General features: G+C 37.2%; 1 protein-coding gene across 2 annotated transcripts in view; it reads left to right on the plus strand.

Moving 5' to 3' along the window:
* The window catches only part of mta1 (metastasis associated 1), a 58027-nt gene that overhangs the window by 33848 nt on the left and 6401 nt on the right, over positions 1-17778 (plus strand). For both annotated transcript variants that reach the window (XM_017421585.3, XM_017421584.3), the window contains exons 4-17: positions 1238-1364; positions 2792-2855; positions 4078-4195; positions 5281-5383; positions 6328-6427; positions 6702-6890; positions 8801-8875; positions 9017-9075; positions 9985-10121; positions 11439-11590; positions 12743-12932; positions 13085-13174; positions 13729-13884; positions 15189-15338. In XM_017421585.3, coding sequence (XP_017277074.1) covers positions 1238-1364; positions 2792-2855; positions 4078-4195; positions 5281-5383; positions 6328-6427; positions 6702-6890; positions 8801-8875; positions 9017-9075; positions 9985-10121; positions 11439-11590; positions 12743-12932; positions 13085-13174; positions 13729-13884; positions 15189-15298 — 1670 coding nt within the window. In that variant the 3' untranslated portion in view covers positions 15299-15338. The remainder of the gene's footprint in view (positions 1-1237; positions 1365-2791; positions 2856-4077; positions 4196-5280; positions 5384-6327; positions 6428-6701; positions 6891-8800; positions 8876-9016; positions 9076-9984; positions 10122-11438; positions 11591-12742; positions 12933-13084; positions 13175-13728; positions 13885-15188; positions 15339-17778) is intronic.

The raw sequence follows: 17778 nt of genomic DNA on the forward strand, positions 1-17778 counted from the left end.
ACGGTTGCTGGCAAAGTTTTGGGTAACGCTGTCTTTCATTATTATTTAGTAATAATGAATAAAATAATTTATTTTAAGAAAGATTTCAGTGTGTGTCTATCTGTGTGCGTGCTTGTGTTTAAAATCAAATGTAATTGTCCTATACTTATAAATTGATCATTTATTGAATGATATAAAATAAGTTATTTGCTGTTTTCTACATTTCTGCAGGGCGATGTCAACCCATGAAAATAATCATGAAGGCTAGAAAAACATAATCTATGAAAATTTAGTGACCATTTTGGGTCCAGATGAGACTTCTTTTGGGTCTTGATTCAGACCGCAGTCTCTCATTTGACAACCTCTTATTTACTGAAATATTATTATTAGCTGTGTGTAAAACAGACATTCATAAATCACCCATGTTTACAGAAACTTAAAGCAGCGTCTTTTAACACATCCAATGTGCTAGCATTGTTTTCAGGAAGTAGTTTGGATAATCCTCTCCCGATTTTACATCCCATTTGGGTATATCCTTTTTGTTTATTTTTATAAAAATGCCAGATGTCTTCCACTTTAAACTTTAATTGTCACGTTTTAGAATAAAGTAATTAAGTTTTGTTCAGAGCATTAAAAATGTGTGAAATATGTAGAAATACCTGCACTGTTTCCAAACACTTGGAATAATTTAAATTATAAAGATATAATAAAATATGTCAAAAATAGTTTCTGTACATTTCTGTGTTATAAAGTGTAAAGAGAAATGTCCTGAAGACAAATTATTATTATTATTATTATTAACAACAACTCATACTGGGCTTCTTATTGTAGTTTCTGTCCTATTGAAACAATATTGGATGTAAAGATGAAACTAGCACAAGGGAATTAAAACTGTTCCACAGAGGCCTCTGAAACAATAATGTTAGTGTTGCCATGTTTAGATAGAAGTAAAGAACTGGAAGAGAAGATATTGTGTCTTTGTTTCATGCTGCTTGTCTCTGGTCGACAAAATCTGAGAGATTCATTTGAAATCAGTCTCTACACTTTGCCCACAACTCTCCCCCTCCCTGGGGACTTCATTGTTCTGGCTCATCAAGTTTGCATCCTTGTGTTGTAGATCCGCTCTTTGTGCACCTGAGTCTGTGTGAATCTGCAGCGGCGAATAGATTTACATCTCCACCATTTTCCCAGAGGACGCCATTGTTCCGCCTCATCTGATGTGCGTATGTTTGACCTTTTTGCCCTCTTCACCTTCCAGGGGAGCTGGAGGAGGAGATGGAGAATTCTGAGATGGCGGATCTCCCCGAGAAACAGAAACACCAGCTCAGACACAGAGAGCTGTTTCTGTCCCGCCAGCTGGAGTCCCTACCAGCTACACACATCAGGTACGCAGCAGTAAAACATGCAGCTTCTTTAGCTTTAGTCTGTCTCTTTTTATGGGACTCTGTCTTGTAACTTTCATACTCACTTTACCCACTGATTTGGTTTCAAATGAAGCCAGTATCTCACTGGGCTGTGATTGTTGGGCACTAGTTGGCAAAGAGCATTCAGAAGGGAGTCTCCAAAATTTTGAAATCTCTTAAAATGTTTGTGGAGGTTCTCAATGTCCTCATGCAAGTTGCAGAGGTTTGCAGACTTTTTTGCTTGAATTTTGAACACATTCATCAACTTGTCTTCAGTGGTCTCCACCCAGTGAGATAATGGCCCAACTGTTCCAGGCTGAGTACTTCCAACCAATATTGTCATCTTAAAGTTACTCATTGGAAACTATGAAATCAAACATATAAACTGTTATCCGGAACTATATCAAATAGTGCAGTATGAAGGAGTTTACTCCAGTAGTTTTCCAGATATATTAATATGCAATTTTGAAATGTGGGTCTGCACTCAATGTAAACAAAGCACTTTTATTTGCATGTTTTACTCTAATCTGAGCATAAATACATATTGATATATCAAATTTGTCAGACTTCTCCATCCCAGCTGGCTCTTACATGGAAGTCGACTCTCTTGACCTATTTTCAGTCACTTCAGCTGTTTCTGTAGATAAACAAACGGATGTGGTAGTTGGCAGCTGTTCACCAATTTTTAATTTAAGCACACATTAACCATTGAAAGGAAAAAGCAAGTCAAGAAAAAGGATGGATTAGCTATTGATATAAGGAAAACAAAATTGTATTATGTCATTATCCTGTGCCTGTTGGAGACTAGTTAGTGAACGGCTTTCACAAGGGAGTCTCCAAACTGTATCAAAACATTCACAGGGGTTCTTAATGTCCTCGTGTGAGTTGCAGAACCTCGCTACCCTTTTGCTCGACTTTTAAGCACATTAAGCTAAATTTGTGCAGCAAATTTTCTCTTCACATCTTCCAATTTTTTATTCTTCATTTCAAAACTGCACTCAAGCAGATGAAATCTTAAATGTGGATGTGGCTTCCAAGGTTGGTACAAAGCAGGTCAAGAATTCAGCTTTTCACACAAAAATAGATTGTGATTTTCAGAAACTAGCCGTTCAAAGTGCGACCACTCGGCTCACTCGTCACTTGGTTGCAAACACTCAGACTTCAGCGAGACTGCAACTCAAAATTTGTCACTTTTCCCACAATTTTGAGTCGGCAACTAATCTTCAGCAGTCGCAGCCCAGTGAGATACCACCTTTATTAACCTGTTATCACAAGTCCTATCTGCTTTTCTGTTTTTAAATGTTCCTGCTCTGCTCCTCTTCTTCTTTCTGTATTTTGCCCTCTTGTCATCGTCCCTTCCTGTCTTTCTGTCCTTCCTTTGTTTTTCTCACATTCTTACTAAACTCCAGAGGAAAGTGCTGCGTGACGCTGCTGAATGAGACGGAAGCTCTGAAGTCCTACCTGGACAGAGAGGTATGTGTGTCCCCCTCCAGGGGAAATGTACACACAGATAATAGAGCACACTTTCTTAGAAACAAACTGCTATTTAGAGAGGGTGGATGTATGATCACAATGTCCTCACCTCATTCTTTCTTCAGCTATATGTATCCATACTGGCAGATTTGTGTTTATTTAAGACCTTAAAGAAGAAGAGAAATATTTATAGACTAATCAATTTTTTGTTTTTTAAGCTTTTTGGGGAATTTGCTCTGAAATTATGAGATGGTTAGAAAAAGTAGCAAAGCCTACCATTTTAGTTCCATTTTTCCATTTTTTTTCCAGTGATAATTTTTAACTAAGACCATCTAAGTCATTTCTTTCTTTGTTTACTTCACTCATATGTGTCTCAGTTTCACATTTGGTATTTACCATTGCTTGGTACTTATGCAGACCAACAATGGCTATGGAAGTGGTTTGATTTGCCAAGGAGCAGGCACGTCTAGTAGTAGCATCATGAGTAGAGCAATGGTGTTACCAGGCAGTTGCTGGAGCATCTGCCAGCCAGTCAAAACAGTGAGTGCAATTGCCCAACATATAGGGTGTAAATATAACACAGTGGCCAGATGTTGGAACCAGTCATATTTGAAGATACCCATGTGTGTAATGAAGCTTCTGGGCCTTAAAACAAACACACACACAGAGGATCCTTGTATTGTGTGCCAGGTATTGCTGAACCCCATGATATCTGCACCTGCTATCCATACACTTTGTTAAAGATGGGGATGGAAATCAGTCATGTCTACATAAGAAGAGTTATATAATGGCTGAGATTTCTGTAAAAAGGCCATGCATACACAGTTTTTGTAAATCTGGTGAGAAAAATTCATGTCCACAATCTTGCCTCTGTCTGTGTTCAGAGTTTTAATCATTAAATTATTTTATGCATCTGGCCTCAGGTGTTAATGCCAAGTAGGATCATGGGGTTTTTAAATATGTGATTAGGTTTGTTAGACTAATCTAAATGTGTTTGGGTCTGAGTCTTATGACTTTAAAGATTCTTGTTTCCGGATGAATTATTTAGCATGTTGACCCAGAATGTTCTTTTCACATACAGTAATGAGGAGACAAGAGACTAGCAGAGAGGAAAACATACACTCACACAGATGCAGCACACTCTAACCCATCTCTGCCTGCCCATTTGGTTTTCTGTTCCTTCACTTTATCCTCCCAACTTCCTGCACTCTGTATTTCCCAGGATGCCTTCTTCTACTCACTGGTGTATGACCCTCAGCAAAAGACCCTGCTGGCTGATAAGGGGGAGATCCGCATTGGGAACAAATACCAGGCTGACATCACTGATCTCTTAAAAGAAGGTACATCTTAACTTAAATCTTAAATATTTAACTTTATGCAGATTTCTTCAAATAAACAAGTCACAGACAAGTAAAAGTATTTGTTTTCCTTTTTTAGTAGTTTCCCCCCTTTACAATAGTCTGATTTAGAACAGTTGAAAATTTTACATTTTCAACCCTAGTATTAAAAACTGTTGATACTTTTCATATTATGCTCGCTTCCTTTCATACCAAAGTTTTAAACTAAGATCATCTTATGATGAAAAGGGAAGGAGTTAAAGCTGTTTTGGTTAAACCTTGTAAATGACGTTCTGTATAATCTTATGCAAGATTTGTTAGTATTCAGAGTAAGTGTTGAGGATGACTCTCAGCTACTGTTAAACCAAATTTAAGCTCAATATTTGCAAAACTGACTGAGTTATAGCCATTTTTGGGATTTCTAAATTAGCTTAGCTGTGGTGGCCATCTAGAATCAGGTTGATGTCAAAAGTTAAGTCAGTTATAGATGTAAATCCAACAGTTGCTTTCTGAAAGTTTCAATAAAATCTGTGCTGTGGTTCATGAGATATTTTGCTTTCAAACACACACAGACACACACACACACACACACACACACAGACAGACAATGGCCGTTATATGATTACCCACCTCTCAAGGCAGCAGATGATCATTTTCACCTGATAGAAATGGCTCTTTTGTGTGCTGTGGCTTATTTGCAATTTTCCTTTTCAACATTTTCATCCTGTTAAAGTCTTTATATGAATTTTAACAGTCTAAAAGAAAAAAAAAAATAAACATGAAAATCATTTTTTGAATAAACACTGGATTTTGTGTTTTCCCAGAATGTTAAACCGATGAAGTTGCAGTCACAGCACTGTGGGACAGAGCTCTGTAATTAACTTGTGTTAATGAAATTCTGCTACGTGTATTGAAAAGTCAAGCAGTTTGTTTGGTTTGTTGACTAATTTATTAAAGCTTTAAACAAAGTGCTTTTTAAAAGGAGAAGCAGAAAGAAGTTTTGTGTTGTATCTATGTGAATGATGATCTTATTTAAACATGTAACAGATTTACATGTGCTCTTTTGTTTGCATTGTGGGTAATTTCAGATGAAGAGGATGGCAGGGATCTGGCAAAACTGGAGGAGAGGGTTTGGGACCCCAACAGCTCACTAACAGAGAAACAGATCGACCAGTTTTTAGTAGTAGCTCGGTAAGTCAACACAGCTGTAAAAGAGGGAAAATAGTTTCATTTTCTTTTGTATTTACTAATACAGAAAAGTAATTGCAAGAAAAGTAATTTTCTAGGTGCATCTCTGGAGCACTTTCTCTTTGGAAATACACCTTTGAAGAATTAATTTAAGATTGCCGTTTTTTGGTTTGAAGGATGAAAATAATGTGAAAACTTTGTTAAACTGAGTCCTCTTGAGGCTATCAGTTTGACAGCTTCTTTATAATGAGCAGCACTGATGAAGTGAAGATTAAATATATTTTATTTATATATTGCTGATTGTGGTGTTTGAATTTGTGCATTTATGATGTCAAATACAAACTCAGTGGATGACAAATGCCATTTGTGTTTAATAACCAGAAAACTTTATTTATAAATAAATAAAACTGACAAAGTTTAGTTAAACTAAGTGTAGCTTTCAAAAATTTAAAACCTGCTCTGCTTGTGTGTATCAAACAAAATGCTGCACTTGGACTAATGGACAACAAATGCTGTGTATAAACCCTGTTGCTGAAATACAAATTTTTGATTATTGAGAGAAATTACAATTTCTCAGACAGTAACCTCTTAATTCTCAGGCTTGACAGCTGTGAGGCATTACAAGCATCATCTTATTTTTTTATTTTATTACTTACTTACTGCATCAAAGGCTGGCTCTCACAGAGTCTGCTCAGAAAAATTCTGCTCCTGATTAAAACTTTTACACCAGTGTCAGTTTTGTTTTCACAGTTGGCAGAAATATTATATTTCTTGATTCTGAGTACTAATAAGGGTGCTTTGATGCTTAAACATCCAAACCTTTACAGTTTTTTTTAATGGTTTCTTTATAGAAATGGTCACAAAAGCATTTTAGAGCAATTTCTTTCAGCCAAGCTCAATAAAAATCCCTCCTAGTGTGTCTTTCTCATTACCTTTTTGTCTCTTAGTTCAGTGGGTACGTTTGCCAGAGCTTTGGACTGCAGCAGTTCTGTCCGGCAGCCGAGCCTCCATATGAGTGCTGCTGCAGCCTCCAGGGACATCACATTGGTGAGATGCACATTAGTTAGATTAGCATCAACATCTAAAGATTTCAATGGTATTGGAAACTGCTGATCAAGGCTAATGTCTGTGGTGCATACATCTTTGTGTTTAGGTTTATAGCTGCTTATTTTAACAAAAACATTGGTCATATAAGCATGGTGTGAGCCTGATCAGCTCCAGATTTTGCACAAAGACTGCATATTAACTATTACTGTTTCCACAGACATTATCCAAACATAATTTGCCTAAATGGCATTCTTTCATACTTTCTTGTGTCAAGTTTCACGCTATGGACACCCTCCATGCTAACGGCTATGACATGACCCGGGCCATTGCAGCACTGGTGCCTCAGGGTGGGCCGGTCCTCTGCAGAGATGAGATGGAGGAGTGGAGCGCCTCAGAGGCCAACCTGTTTGAGGAGGCACTCGAGAAATACGGCAAAGACTTCACGGATATCCAGCAGGATTTTGTGAGTGGCCAAACAAAAAGACTTGCATTTTGGGAAGTACAACCTCAACTCTGAAAAAGTTGGGATGTTGTTTGAAATGTAAATAAGAACAGAATGCAATCATTTACATAAACCCATATTTTATTCACAATGGAACGTAGTATACATATCAAATGTTTAAACTGGGAAACAGCAACACATCTCAAAGAAGTTGGGACAGTGTCATGTTTTTTACTGTGAAACATCATCTCTTATTTTAACAACAGTCTAAATGTCTAGGAACTGAGGAGAGCAGCTGCTGGAGGTTTTGTTTCATGATTTGTCAAAGGTTTTCAGTTGGTGAGAGGTCTGGACTGCAGGTAAGCCAGCTCGGTGATGCAGTGCTGTCCAGAACAGAATCAGGCCTGTTTTTAAAGCTGCGCTGCCTGAGGACCCAAAGAGGACGGCCATCCAACACTGATTTCAGCCTCGTCCTTTGAGCTCAGAGATTTCTGCAGATTCTCAGGATCTTTTGATAACATTAGGAACTGTAGATAATGGGATATTCAAATTCTGAAATTGTTTTATTTTAACCTCTGCCCATCTTTACCTCTGAGAGATTCAGTCTCTCTAAAATGCTCTTTCCATTAACCTAATTAGTTGCAAAATGCTCCATCATGTGTTTCTTACTCATACCATTTTTTTTTTACAAACTTATCTTGCTCCCGTTTAAACTTTTTAAAATTGTGTTGCTGCCATTATGTTTAACATTGCATGATTTTATTCAAAAACAGTAAATTTTCTTAGTTTAAGCATCAATATGATTGTGTCATTGTGATTAAAATATGGGTTCATGAAATTTGAACATTGTAGCTTTTTTTTATTTTTACATTTCACACAACGTCCCAACTTACTTGGAACTGGTGTTGTAGTTAAAACTCTAATGAAACTTTTAGAATTCTGCAGATTTTTACGTACACCATTAGTCATAAACGGATTTTGATCTCTCAGCACAAGTTAAAATTTCCTTTCATGTTAACTGTTCCTCAAACTAAAATGTTGTTTATTCTGAAAGTCCATTCAGTTTGAAAAGCAGTGTTGTTTAGTTATTAAACAAGATGACAGATAATTGTAGTGCTTTACTATTTGTTGCCCGTGTTACCCCTGAAATAGAGAAGACGTTTGGACTTAACGTTTGCATTTAGTCGAGTACTTTTGAACATAATGATAGTCTTAGAAAGTATCATTGCATTCGCTCCATTTCTAAGTAGTAAGAATGCTACTGCAAGACACTGTAAGCTTGTATCTTTTGAACATTTCAAATGTTTGCTGAAAGCCACGAGAAAGATGCTGTAGCACGTTATGGTCAGGTGTTCTTTCAGCTGCAGACGAAGGGTGCTGCAGTTGGCAGATGTTTCTCATCCACATTGTGTTTTCACTGTGTGCGTCCCTCTGCCACCTGGTGGCCGACCTCCGTCACTGCTGCTCACTCCTGTTTCTCCTCAGACTTTTTCCTAAACATCAAGAGGACACCACAATCATGGGTGGGGCCATGGCTTACATATTACCTTAGAACAGTTTCCTCTCAGACTCGTTAGAGAGATCTTAATTCAAGTGGTGCATCTTCAGAAAATATACATTTATGCTTCCTTGTCAGAGTGCTTTAGTCTTGTGAGATTTGACGGCAGCATTTGCACAAAAGATATTCTGCATTCCTGAAAGAGCAAAAAGCAGTGAAATACTTAATTTGACAACTTGACCATAACAACAATCAAATATAAAATTAGTGGTGTTTTTTCTGTTAATCAGCTAATTGTTTCAGCCCATTTTTTCCCCTTCATCAAGATTTTCTCTGGGACACTTGTGACTGTGATGGACACCATGTCAGTTAAAAATCTGCTGAATAACAGCACCTCTAACATAACTTCTTATTTGTTGTATTATCTTCCCAGTTGCCCTGGAAGTCACTGACAAGTATTATTGAGTATTACTACATGTGGAAAACCACAGATAGATACGTTCAGCAGGTAAACTTCTGTTATACATTCTGAACTACTTTTTGTTTTGTTAAACTACCCTGTATTTTTCACACCGTTGTTGAGGATCAGGTTTAACCCAGTGTTTTTGTTTTCTCCCTCTTCCTCCTTCTCAACCTGTTTCTGTTTCAGAAACGATTAAAAGCAGCTGAAGCAGAGAGCAAGCTGAAGCAGGTTTACATCCCCAACTAGTAAGTACTTTTTCTTTTATCATATTTTATGTAACGTTTGTTGTGATTTTACTGCCTTTGTTGGCTTTAGGACATATGCCTGTGCACTGCCTAGTTTATTTAAGAGATGCCACATCAAGTGCACTCTGTATTTAGAACTAAAGATGGTCCAACAAAATGTTAGTTCCTATATAAAAGGTCACATAATAATAAATAGCACCACCACTGATGCTTGGGCCTTGACCACACAGTAACGTTTTCTGCCCTGTTAGCCTTGTGTTCACATGCAAACTATCTGGTATTTTTGGAAAAGGGGTTTCAGAATATTGAAATGCAACTCCTGCGTATTTGTGTAGACAGCCTAAATACAAACTTTTAAAAATGTTGATGTCATACATCCACCTCACACCTAACCTACAACCCCAAGCATGACAGATACAACAAAGCGGACAGAATACATGCTTTTGTTTGTGCTGCAGACACACTACAGCAAAACCTTCATATATTTTATTTCTGGAATGGACAAACAAGGCTGGTGAATGATCACGTTGCTTTAAATAGAGCAGAGCTATACCACTTATTGTTATACTGTATAATTTAAGGCCAAAAAGGTTTTTGTCACTCAACTGTCAAGAATACAAAAAACAAAACAAACAAAATAAAACAAAAAAACATTGTAGATATCAAGTATACAGTACATCTTTTAAAAATGTATGTAATTGAAGTAGTTTTAAAAAAACAGAATGCTGCAGTGTGAACAAGGCCTTAAATTCATCAGTGTTGGTTTATTACGGAGGTTTCCGTGATAACTTTGAATGGATCAGCTGAACTGGTCTGAAACAACATGTTTGTGATTCTTATGGGCACTGTAACGAAAGACTGTTTTCCATTTGCATATCCAACTCTGTCTCTGCTCATGAACCCTCTCAGTAACAAGCCAAACCCGAACCAGCTGAGTAACAATGTAAAGCCAGCTCTTTTAAACGGAGCAGCAGGTGCAGGCGTCCCTGGACCACCAGGCTCAGGGCAGACCCCGGGCCTGGGCAGAGCCTGTGAAAGCTGCTACAGTAAGTCTCTCATTTATTTAAGAATACTGTCAGGTTGTAGTTACAGTTCTTTTATTAATAACATTTTGATTTGGTAAATTACAAAACTGGATTTAAAAGTCTGTGTTACTTGGTCGGCTGCTGTTTTATGTTTCTAAGTTTTAAGTTTTTACATAGCATTATAAAACTTATAATACTTACAAGAGTTTTATACGACCTTGTAAGGGACATCTAAGGAACCTATAAACTGCTTAACCTATAAATAAACTTGATGAACTTAAAAATGAAAGGCCTAGCATTCCTGCTGGAGTTTGAAACTGATGAAACATAAAGAGCCAATTGTTAGAACAAGAATTTCACAGGATCTGTTAGCATTTTAATTTTACATCACTAATGACAAACAGAAGAAAAGTAATCTGAGTGAATAATTATAATAGACATTAGAGCATTGTTAGGCACAGATATTAGTAATCTTATTTTAGCCAGTCTCCAAACGTGGATCATCCAACCTGTGATAGGATGAGGATAATCTGTTAGTTTTTAGGGATGCTTTTTTTTTTTATTTTGATACAGATTATTTAAAAAGTACAAATCCACCCTATTTGTTTTTGGTATGTAGCTCACATTTAAAACTGAATTATGAGAAGAGAAATAGCATCATTTCTTTCTGAATGACCTTATTAGCTCATCAAAGAACTAGAGAAATTGCATTTCCTGTGAAAATGCTGAGTGCTTAATGACTTCTCTGAACACGCTAAAGTTGAGTTTTTAAAGCTAAAAGAAACAAACGCTAGCTAAAGTACAAAAACACTAGTTGTTCGCTAAAAGTAACAAAAGGTTAGCTAAAAGGTCAATGTAGCAAAATGCAAGATAAAAGCTAAAACTATCAACTAGCTAAAAGTATCCAAAGGCAAGCTGAAAGTAGACTAAGATGACACAAATAGAGCAAGTATCCAAAAGCAAATTTAAATGTTTTTGAAGGAATTAAAGAGATCTCAGTGTGTTTCTATGTGGACATTTTTGAAAATAAAGTGAAATATTTTGAATAGTTTGAGAGTTACAAAATTTGTGGCAAGCATCTCCTGAATGGGATGAATTTCATGCATGAATGACTAAAATTGCTCAAAGTATGCAGAAGTACTTGGAGCACAAAAAACATACAGAAAAATAAGCAGCAAAACAATAGTGTGAATGCTGAATCAGCATTTACACTATTCTGAAAGTTGAGCTTGTTCATGTTTGTGTTCATGATTATATAAACGTTTTTCTGTCTTCCACACAGTACCCGCTTTCTTTTTGGCATGCCTGAGCTTCTTACTCATGTGACTGTGTTTGCAGCCAGCAGCTCGTACCAGTGGTACTCGTGGGGACCTCCCAATATGCAGTGTCGTCTGTGCGCTTCATGTTGGACCTACTGGAAGAAGTATGGAGGCTTAAAAATGCCCACCAGACTAGACGGCGAGAGGCCAGGACCCAACCGCAACAGCACGGTACAAGCCTACTTCAAACAAACACGTCTTCCTGAATATTGGGTTCACTTTTTCAGCTCTTCGTAGATGTTGCTGTGAAAGATCATATTTTTGTAGTTCAGTCTCATGTTAAATAAGCCACTGTTTATTTCAGCAGTTTTTTAAATCATGCTTTAAATAATGCTTTGCATTATTAGATAATAGAAAACCTAAAGTGTGTTCTGTGGTGGATTAAAAAAACAAAAAACATCCAAAATATGATAGTAAAATATTCCACAATTTTATTTTTATCAGAAAATCATACCAAAGATACAGAAAAAAAAGAAGTTTCAGTTCAACAAAACATTCAATTCTTAAAGGTAAATCCAAAATAAGGTGGAAAAAAAAAAACAGCTGAACTTCTATTCTGTTTCTGGATTTACTACCACGTCCTGGATGACTGAGAATCTACACCAGCATATCCTTAAAGGTACTTAAAAATCTGCTTTTTACTATTACATAAATGAAAATCATTCTAGGGTTTAAAAAAAAATAAAGTTCCTTACCTTTCACGTGAGATCAAGGAAACGTTTTTCTGTAAAATGAGGGTATGAGCTTAAAAATCACTTGTTTTCTTGAAGTTGGTACATAAAATATAATGTAAAACTCTTGTATTATAACTCTGATATTTGACTTATTTTTTCACAGGAAGTTCAGCTGCTTTAACACACAAGTTACAAAGTTACACTAAAGTATTCACTGTGAACCTCTAAAAAAATTATAAAATTTGAATTGAACTATTCCCCTAAAAAGTAAGGAATTAAAAGTCATAGTTTTATGATTTGAAGGTGCTTCAGTGCTGTGTATGGTTCATGTTCAAGTATTGGTGTAGATTCTATAATATTTTTTGTAGTTTTACTTCTGAATACTTATTATTTGAAATGCTAAAGGGTTAGGAAATAACATCCAGCGTGCTGTTACGCCTGTCTTGCTTCTCAGTCCTGTAATAAAAAAAAACTTGTAGGTTTTCTTAATGTTAGCCTCCACAAGTAAGTTCAACATTAGGTAAACCATAAAATCTTTCTATTTATTATTAAATTCATTCTTGTGAAAATTGTTCAAGCAACTACCTTCAAGGTGGTATTCTGTTTTAAACTTATTTCCAGATGTTCTTCCCCTGTTTGTATATTTCAGAGCCCTCATGGCCTTCCCCTTCGGCACAGCGGCAGCCCCAAGTTTGCCGTAAAGACCCGACAGGCTTTTTACCTGCAGACCACGGGGCTGACACGGGTGGCACGCCGCCTCTGCCAGGACATCATCCGGCCTCGATATATGGCCAGACACCCCTACCTGCCTGTCAACACAGCAGCCATCAAAGCAGAATGTAAGGAGCTAATGTAGTTCTGAACATAATTAAGGAAAGTAGCGTTCTTGGAAGGAATGCATATTGCCTCCTATAACATACACCTACTTTCTGCTTTTCTTTATCCGTTTTATTATTAATGACTGTGTTTTTTTTCCACTGAATGTCTGTAGGTGCCCTGCGGTTACCAGATAAGCCAAAAAAGCTTCTGCAACACAAACCCATTGACCGTAAACCTCTGGAGTCTGTGGTTCGCTACTTAGGTAAGAGGAAGTCCCTCACCGGGTCCACTGCGATGCTGAGCTCTTTGTTTTGTTTGGTCAATTTTTTACATCTAGATCATTTCATTCACAATAAATTCAAACTTGTTTTTAAAAATGACTGAAGTTGTGTAATTGTTGGACAAAGAATGGTTAAAATTAATCATTAATGATGCAAAATTGAGAAGACATTCATGCCCCTAATGAGTAGATAGAAGCTGCTGACTGAAGCTACATATTAGAGCATTTTGTTTCTGAAATGAGCATGTTATAAAATCAAGTTTAAATTTTGTGACCTTGTATAACCAATCAACTATATTTTATCACCCTCAGAAAGCAAATAAACAAAAACTTTAGTCATTGTGTTTTTTTGTTTTAGTCTCAAAAAGAGAGGGTCAGTTTTACAAGAACATTTATCAAAAACTGCCTAAATTACAAAAGGAATTTACATTTTTCTTCACTTACTGATTATAGTTTTAGATGCTGTCTGTAAAATTTTTTAATTTTTCTTTTTTTTTCTTCTTCATTCTATTTTGTTTCTTGCTCCTATTTTACAGAAGCACATCCACGTCCATCAAAGCCCGAACCCCTGACTCATGGAGGCTCAATCTCTACCGGCAGCTTGACCCCCATCAAGTCCTCTCCCATCCTCAACAACGGCTCCCCCACCATCCTGGGCAAACGCACCTATGAACAGCACAACGGACTGGATGGTTTGTGTTTACTCTCACCTTTACTGAACTCGATTGGTAAAGATATTCATTTCTTCAAGCAATGCTAAGCCTTTATTTATTTATTTATTTTATTGAGTTATGTTTCAGTTTCCCTCTGATACCAAACAAATAGAGACAGACTGAAAGATCAAGAGGGAGAATATGTCAGAAAAAGGCAGAGAGAAAGGGATTGGAAAAGGATCGGCCTTGCAGCTTTAGTTGGAGTCTTCAGTCTGTGTTGTCATGGTAACGGTGCAGAGGAGGGTAGCTGAGGCTCGGTGTCCTGAGAGAGCCCATTTCCACCGGTCTGTGAGCTCGCCTCAGGCCCAGTCTGGGGTAATGTGTCGAGAGGAGGTTTGGCTTTACAAGGATGAAGTTTTAGTTTTTATGAAAATGAAGCTGCAGAAAATGGCGGTGGATTAACGAGGATCTTACAGTCTCGCAAAGTGTGAAATGTTTTTTAATATTTTCTGGATAAGTACTGAAAAAAGAAAACAACAGTATTGATATAGAATCCGAAGGATGAAAATACGTTTTTTACAAAAATGTTATTCAGACATATAGAGCCTTTCTCACATTTTTTGTTTACTGGTGATGTTTGCTTTTTTTGGACCCCTTCAAGTCTGGAGTTTAAGGTTTTATTAATCAGTGTCTCTGTTTTTGAGTTTCTGACTGAGAACCTTAAGACCACACAGGGCAACATGCAGCTCATGGGCTAGAAGTGGCCCTTGGAAAATCTCCATCCAGTCCCCAGTGTTCCGAAATGAAAACAAAACAAATTTATAAAAGTAAAATTCTTTGACGGAATGCATATTACCCAACATCTTTCATGCCAGAGTTTTAAACTGAGAATATGTTGAGTTGTAGCCGTTTTGGTTAAACTTTGAAAATAATTTTATGCCTAATCTGTGATATTGCAAAACCTTGTCCAACATGTTTGTGCTCAGAGTATAAAATAAATGTGCAAGTTTTAAAACTACCTTTTAAACACTGTTTTATCATTTCCTACTAGTGTTAGGTCATATTTGTAGGGGTCTGCTGAGCTCAGATAGAAACATAGAACACAGGTGGTGTTGTGGAAAAAGCAAGGTAAAAGAAACAATAACAATAAATTTAGTTTATTAAGTTTGTTTCTTGTTGTTATTCTGTGATTAGACCAAAGCAGTTATTCTTAAGTGAAGCCACCAAGGGGCAGATAAAAAGGTTTTCTTTTATGTTTCTAGTAGGGCTGATAGATTGATTGCCTACTTAAAAAACGGCTTGTGATCTCTGCTGCATTAACTCATGTTCCTTATCATTTTTAGGTACCAAATCCAAAGCGTTGACTCCTCAGTGGGACATCATGGCCAAACGTGTTGGCGATGCAGGACGGCCCTTAGCCTCCCTGCAGGATGAGGTACATGAACTGGACTGAACGCTCTGTGGGAACAATCTGTTCTGCAAACCCCACTAAGGTGAGACTCAGGCTGGTTCTGTTTGTTTGATGTCTTTACAGTTGTAGGAAAAAGAAATTCCACTTTCCTTCAGTTCTAGCCATCAGGACATTTTACAAATGTCTTTACCAGGTTCTGAAATTATTCAACGCTAACCTCAGGTGTACAAAAGTACACAACAGATTCCATCATGCCAACATTTATCAAACTAAAATGAAGCCATGAAAAACCTGTGTATGAAAAACTGCATCCAGCCCCTGATCCAGCAGCTTGTAGAACCGCCTTTAGCAGCAATGACTCTCAGTAGTGCTTTTCTGTTGGACTTTATTATCCTCTCGTATGGTTGTGGAGGAATTATGGCCCACTCTTCTTTCCAGTGTTGCTTTAGGTCATTGAGGTTTGCAGACATTTGTTTTTGCTCAGCTCTCTTAAGGTCCCACCACAGCATTTCAGTCACGTCGATGTCTGGAATTTTACCGGACCGTTACAGAACCTTGAGTCTTTTCTTTTTGAGCCGCTCTGTTGTAGATCAGCTGCTGTGTTTGGGCTCATTGTTCTGCTGCACCAGGACCCATTCTGGTCCAAGCTTCAGCTGTCAGACAGATGGTCTCACATTTGACTCCAGATTCCTTTGGTCTACAGAGGAGTTCATGGTCAAATTAATGACTGCTAGGTGCCCAAACCATCAGCCCTCCACCACCGTGCTTCACAGTTGCTATGAGGTATTTGGTTTTCAACAAACATGACGCTATGCATTCTGGGTAAACATCTGTACTTTGGTCACATCATTGTTCCAGAAGTCTTGTGGTTCCTTTAGATGAAGCTTTCCAAGCCTAAATCTTGCTGCTATGTTGTTTTTGGAGAGAAGACTTTCTTCTACAGTCCCTCCAAACAAACCATACTTGTTCAGTCTTTTTCTAAATGTCCTGTCATGACCTTTAACCTTTAACCTGCTAACCAAGGCTTGTAGAGTTTGAGATGGAACTCTTGTTTTGTGTGTGTGTGTGTTTTCTGAGCGTTGCACAGTCTGACCTTTCAGCTGAGTATGTTAGGATGTCCACTCCTCAGAAGATTAGCAGCTGTCTCAAATGTTTTCCCCTTGTGAATAATCTTTCTCCCTGTAAAATGACGGACTTCAAATAGTTTGGAAATTACCTTTAACCCTTTCCTGATTGATGGGGAGCAACAGTTTTTCTCAGGTCAGTGCTGATGCCTTTCCTCCTAGACGTTGGGTTAACCCACACCTGTATGCTCCAAAGCAGTAAACTAACAAAGTTCCTGTTTTTATAGAGGTGATCACACTGATGATGATCAGATAATCAATACATTTGATCAGCAGATGTACTATTCATATGTCAAAGCTGTTGGCTGGATAAATAGTGTACTAAGACTTTTGGGTTTTGTCATTTTTATACTTTTTAAAATGTTTAAAATAAAATTTCTCAAAGAAACACATACACATTTTTTCAATTTCTTCCAAAACACTGTTTTCTTTGAAATCTGTTGCAGCATACAGGCTCTATTTTTCTTCTTTTCTTCTTCTGTTATCTTCAGCATTTGTTTACTAATTTTAGCTTTACCACCTGTTTTGCTAATAGCATATGTTATGTTCATTTTAGCCTTTATTCTGCTTGTTTTAGCTTCAGCACTCAGCATTAACGCTGCTTTTTCTTGCATAAAATGCAATTTCTCTAGTTATTATTACATCATGATATGTAAAACCCTAGCACTGAAAAAGGGGGGGGACTTTCTTTTGCCCACAACCCTATGTGGAAGCACATTTTATCACAAACAAAGTGATTTCTGAAAACCTCAGGATAAAAAAGTTGTTAATGCTCACCAAGCTGGAAAATGTTGCAAAAACATCTGTCTGACTGTGGTTTGGATTTTTTTTATCCACAGTCAGACAGACAGTGAAGAAACAGAAACAATTCAAGACCACTCTTATCCTCTACAGGAGGGGTTTTAACCAACAAAGATCAGGAACAAGGTGTGTAATTGTTGCTAAGGTCCCAAAGAAGCCCAGTGTAACATCAAAGCACTTCTATTCTTTGACTGACTGTAACATTCATGAGTTCAGCAGAGAAGAAAAATTAATTTTCTGTTTAAATGATACAGTTTGAGTTAGATCCAAAACCGCTGCAATTATTAGAAGAGATATATTCTATCTGTTAGGTAATGTCATGTTTTGGAGTTTTTTCTTGTAAAGTTAAAGGCTTAGCAATCCTTGAAGGAATGCTTATCACCCACCACCTTTTATGCCAGAGTTTTAGACTAAGATCATTTTATGTTGAGAAACGAGGGAGTTGTAACTGTTCTGCTCAAATCTTGAAAATAGCTTTATGAGTGATCTCACATCAGCCCTTGGAGTTTGTGCTGTGCTACTACCTCAACAAATTTGAACTCATTATATGTAAAATTCACTGAATAGTAGACTTAAAATTTTTTTTTTTTTTTTTAG

This window comes from Kryptolebias marmoratus, linkage group LG10, assembly GCF_001649575.2.
Source record: "Kryptolebias marmoratus isolate JLee-2015 linkage group LG10, ASM164957v2, whole genome shotgun sequence".
Classification (NCBI taxonomy): Eukaryota; Metazoa; Chordata; class Actinopteri; order Cyprinodontiformes; family Rivulidae; genus Kryptolebias; species Kryptolebias marmoratus.